We start from the raw sequence: 5,432 nt of genomic DNA on the forward strand, positions 1-5,432 counted from the left end.
GAAATGTCATTTCATGGTGAAGGAAGGGATTGTCCTTGGCCATAGGATTTCCGAGAAGGGTATTGAGGTAGACCAAACAAAAGTTGATGTTATAGCCAAGCTTCCTCCACCTATCTCTGTCAAATGAGTTCGTAGCTCCTTGGGACATGCTGGCTTCTATCGGCAGTTCATCAAAGATTTCTCCAAAATCGCCAATCCGATGTGTAAGCTTCTTGAAAAAGAAGCTAAGTTTGCGTTTGATGAGAAGTGCCTTAAGGCATTTAATGAGTTGAAGGAAATGCTCACCTCTGCTCCAATTATTGTATCTCCGAATTAGTCATTGCCATTTGAGCTTATGTGTGACGCGAGCGGATTTGCTATTGGTGCGGTGCTTGGGCAAAGGCATAACAAAATCATGCACCTAATTTATTATGCTAGCAAGACCCTCAATGGAGCTCAAATGAATTATACCGTCACTGAGCGAGAATTTCTAGCCATTTTTTATGCGTTTGGGAAGTTCCGGGTCTATCTACTTGGATCCAAAGTGGTTGTTCACACGAATCATGCGGCCTTGAGATATCTGATGACAAAGAAAAATGTAAATCCACAGTTGATTCGTTGGGTATTATTGTTGCAAGAGTTTGACTTTGAGGTCAAAGATTGAAAAGGTTGTGAAAACCAAGTTGCGGATCATCTATCTAGACTTGAGGAAGCTGGGAGACCGAGTGGAGATCTTGAATTAAATGATGTTTTCCCTGATGAGAGACTCTTAGCTGTATCTTGTGAGGTTGCTCCTTGGTATGCAGATATCGCCAACTTCTTGGTGACAGGTCTTATCCCCGACAACATCAAGGCTTATCAAAAGAAGAAATTTTTTAGAGATAGCCGTCAATACTATTGGGATGAGCCATATTTGTTCCGCACTTGTGCCGACAACATCATTCGGCAATGTGTGGCCGAATCCGAGGCCATGGAAATCTTGAAAGCTTGCCATGACTCTCCCGTGGGGGGTCATCACAGTGGGAACAGCACAACGGCTAAGATTTTTTAATGTGGCTATTATTGGCATACCCTTTATCATGATGCAAATTTGATGGTGAAATCTTGTGACCAATGTCAACGCCAAGGGTCAATTGGGAGAAAGCATGAAATGCCAATAAATTTTGTCATGGAGGTTGAGCTATTTGATGTGTGGGGCACCGACTTTATGGGCCCATTTGTGAGTTCGCGTAGTATGCGATACATCCTTGTTACAGTTTACTACGTGTCCAAGTGGGTCGAAGCTGTAGCATTATCCAACAATGACGGCAAGAGTGTCACAAATTTTCTCAAAAGGAACATATTCACAAGGTTTGGCACTCCTTGGGCAATCATTAGTGGTGGTGGCACTCACTTTTGCAACAAACAATTTGCTAATCTCATGGAGAAACATGGAGTGAAGCATAGGGTGGAAACTCCTTACCATCCCCAAACTAGTGGGCAAGTCGAAGTCTCCAATCGGGAGATAAAGAGCATCTTAGCAAGACGGTTAATGCAAATAGAACTGATTGGTCATCTAGGATTGATGATGGTCTTTGGGATTATAGAACGGCATTCAAGATGCCCATTGGTACTTCTCTTTATCGGTTGGTGTTCGACAAAGCTTGTCATCTACCGGTTGAACTTGAACACAAAGCTTTGTGGGCATTAAAAAAATTGAACATGGATTGGGATGAAGTAGCCAAGTTGCGGGTTTTTCAAATGAATGAAATGGATGAGTTTCGGTATCATGCTATGAGAGTGCGACTTTGTATAAAGAAAAGATGAAGCACTATCATGATGTCAAACTTCTGAAGAGAAATTTTCAACCGGGTGATTCGGTGTTGCTATTCAATTCAAGGTTGAAGCTATTTCCTGGCAAGTTGAAATCCAAGGGGTCCGGCCCTTTTACTTTGGTGAGTGTGTCACCCAATGGGTTGATGGAGTTAAAGTCCGACGATGGGACTTGTACTTTCAGGGTGAATGGCCATCGGGTAAAGCACTACCATTGGATGGTTGATGGGGACAAGATTGTTGATGCTCACTGGTTGAAACATGGCACCGGACATTAACACCAAAAGTGGTATTATGTCGTGCCGTGCCGTTAAATTGTGCGCTTCTTGGGAGGCAACCCATGTTCATTTTTTCAGTATGTTTTTCATTTCGTTGGTTTTTGTTGTTGTGTTGTTTTGATGTTTGTTGGTGTGTTGAGGAACCTAAGTGTTGAATCCAAAAATTTCCAAGAAAGCAGATGAACGGCGCGCATTCGACAGACCGTCGATATGTTTGACTAGACGTCGAATGCACCGTCGAAGTGGACCACTGAAAGATTCATCACTGGAAATAATGGCAGTTCGACGACAAGTTTGACACTCCCTCGAATTGATCGACGTTCAGTTCGACGGGGCGCTCTTCTCTCTTTTTCATATAGTATGTAAAAAAAAAAACCAACGACGTTTTCACTCGACGGAACGTTGAACCAATCAACGCTCCATCCTTTTGACGCGTCGGTTCGGGTGTGTAGTATTATGACCCCACGTCATCTCTCTCTCTCTCCCCATTCACTTCTTTTGAAATTCTCTCTCTCCCATGACCGTTACCCACGTCCCCCTCTCTTCACCACCCCACAACCACCGTTCCCCTCCTGCCCCATTACTCTGTCCCTCTGTTTGTGTGTCACCCTAGTAGGGACTATTCGTGTGTTTTTCCTTCCTTAAGGGCTGAAATCAAATCTTCTTTCCATTTTAAGGTATGTGCGTTCATGGATTGTTTGCTCCTTTGTTCTTGCTAGTTGTTTGCTCCCATTCCATGGCTTTTTTTGATTATTTTGCTTGTCTTCCAATTGCTCCATGTTTTTCTATTATTTCGCATGGGGTGCTCATTGTTTTTTGCTGGGGGTGGTTTGTATTTTGATGTTGATTCATTAGTCTTTAGCCAAGTCAGAGGGCATTACGACAAACACACCTCATTCATGAGATTGTTGTTATTTCGCCCGCCACCTGTTTGATGAAATGTCAAAGTGTGGTGTTGTGTGTAACGACGACTTGGAGGGCATTACGACCACAGAGTTGTTTTGCCCGCCAATTGTTTCCTCTATTCTAACCCAAGCCAACGTGGGGTGAAGTCTGAGTAACCCCAAACTACGTGAAGATTTGCACCACGACCCAAGGATTGTATTGAATTTGTTAGTAGCAGCCTGCAAAATCATTCGATGCTCAGTTCGACGGTCCGTCGATTCATTCAACGGACCGTCCTTCTTAACGTCGAATGAGCCCTCTCAGAAGTCATAACCAAAACAAACTCGACGGCCCGTCGAGTCAATCGATGGGGCGTCTTTCCCACCGTCTTTAAGTTACAAATTCCAGTGGCTAACAAGAGATTGACGATGAGAACGACGACTCGTCGATCGGTTCGATGAACACTTCGACGCTTCGTCGATCTGTTCGATGACTCTTGTAGCAAATCGACGGACCGTTGGCAGCTTTAACATTATTACATGTTTGCACTTTTTTCTGGTTTTGGTTATATTTCTATGGTTGTCTCAACAATGAAGGGTGTTCGTTTTGCAGATATGCCTCCAAAGAATCAGTCAAGCGGGGTGGTGGTCCCAGAAAAGGACGAGGGCGGGGACAAACAACCCTTACTCTTAGAGATAAACCCTCCAATTCTGAACGTCAAGCGGTGGTCCCAATGACTAGAATGAGGGCACAGGCCACCGCTCCCCGTGCAGCATCACCTGCCCCACACTCCTCCCAGTCTGAAGAGGGGGCTTCATCCTCCACATCCGCTAGTGCTAGCGAGGCAGCAACAGAGCAACCAGTCGCCCCTCAGCGAAATTCAGATGAGCAACAAGAGCGGCTGCTGCTGCAAAAGAGGGAGGTAGCTGCAATTCGATTCCCTCATGAGGGGTGCCGAAAATATTACATAAAGGGGGCGACTACAGTCAGCGGGGGTAATCCGAGGGGGAATATTCAAGAAGAAGAACAAATTAGTATGAGCAGATTAGAGAGTTACCCTCGGATTACTGATCTCATCCAACACTGTCATCTTGAGGCATTCACACTGCCTCCAGGGAATTGTTGCCCGACCATGCCAGCTAACTTAGCCCTAAGCCACTCGTAGTAATTTTCATCATGACTTGGGTTGTTTGGATCCTTGTCTAATTTATTTTCTTTTATCACATTCTTCCAATCTTTCTAAGCATCCTTTATACCCTGGATACGTCCTTCCTCATAGTCTCGTACAAATTCTCCCATGTTACCCACACTCGGAACAACCTGCCTCATGCCAAACTGTCTTGGTACTCTCAACAGGGCCAAAGGTCTGATTCCCCTAATGCCCATTAGTGGTAGATATGGACGCCTACAGCTTTTAATACAAATAGTAATTGAATGAAAATCAGGCACCCTCCATCTGATGTGTTCCTGTCTCAATCTGGAAAAGATGTGGCCCATCTTTTTTTATCCTGAACCCCGCAAAGCATAGCAGTGACTCCCAAATCATCCTCTCTTCGGGCCGGATCGCGGCGAGTAGGTAGGCCGTTCTTATCCAAATGTCTAAGTATCCACCACTGGACTAGGAGGTTGCACCCCTAGAAGTAGTAGTAATGGTCACGACATTTTCCCAAAGCTCGATATATGTCTGATAGAATGATAGGGGTGATATCAAAATATTTGGTAACCCCATTCGTTGTGACTTCCCTAAGAATAGCATGAGCGACAAAGACAACCCGGGTGTCAATTGATAATGAGGCATTTTGTGGGAATACCATGGTTCCTAACAGGCAAGTGATAAACGCCAGTGTTCGGTTGGCTTCCCAGGATTAGGGTGACGAAAACTCAAGGATATAGTCCTCGTACCCTTGTTTGGATGGATACCTCCCATACAACTCCCTGAAGGCTATAGTGGGTCCCTGCGCCTAATCGGCTTTTTTGACAGCAAACATGTCTTTGATTTCTTTTGGGGTAGGCTTGTGAGGGACAAGGATATTTTGTGCTGGCTTCTTTTTGGATCTGTTAGCACTTCCTACACTTTCCAGAACATCTCTAATCGTTTCTAAAGTGGGAGTCATCTCTATTTCTCCGAATCTGAATACCATTCTGTCGTTGTCCTAATATCCAGTAATGATATCTAGCAAACCCGTATCCCCAACCATATTTATCAATGAAGGAAGATGCCCTACACAACTCTTGATTTATTTCCTCTGATCATTAGTCAAACCCTTCCACCATATCACTAAACCTTGCGGTGGACCCACAAACATGTCGAACTGCACATCATGAGACATCTACAAGACAGAACACTGTTAGTCCCCACCCCAGGAACAACAGTTTGTTTCACACTTTGCATAATAACGCTTCCAAATAGCAAATAGTGGGATTTAGTATCTTCCAGTTTTTACACCGTCTGAACACAATAAGGTGTCTTTCCTGTCC

General features: G+C 44.4%; 1 protein-coding gene across 1 annotated transcript; it reads left to right on the forward strand.

The window, feature by feature from the left end:
• Positions 1-1,147: 1,147 nt before the first annotated feature.
• LOC132624258 (uncharacterized) lies at positions 1,148-4,119 on the forward strand. The gene is made up of 2 exons (XM_060339062.1): positions 1,148-1,458; positions 3,567-4,119. Exons 1-2 carry the CDS (start codon positions 1,148-1,150, stop codon positions 4,117-4,119), a joined length of 864 nt encoding a protein of 287 aa, XP_060195045.1.
• Positions 4,120-5,432: the final 1,313 nt, after the last annotated feature.

The sequence above is a fragment of the Lycium barbarum genome, chromosome 12 (genome assembly GCF_019175385.1).
Source record: "Lycium barbarum isolate Lr01 chromosome 12, ASM1917538v2, whole genome shotgun sequence".
NCBI lineage: Eukaryota > Viridiplantae > Streptophyta > Magnoliopsida > Solanales > Solanaceae > Lycium > Lycium barbarum.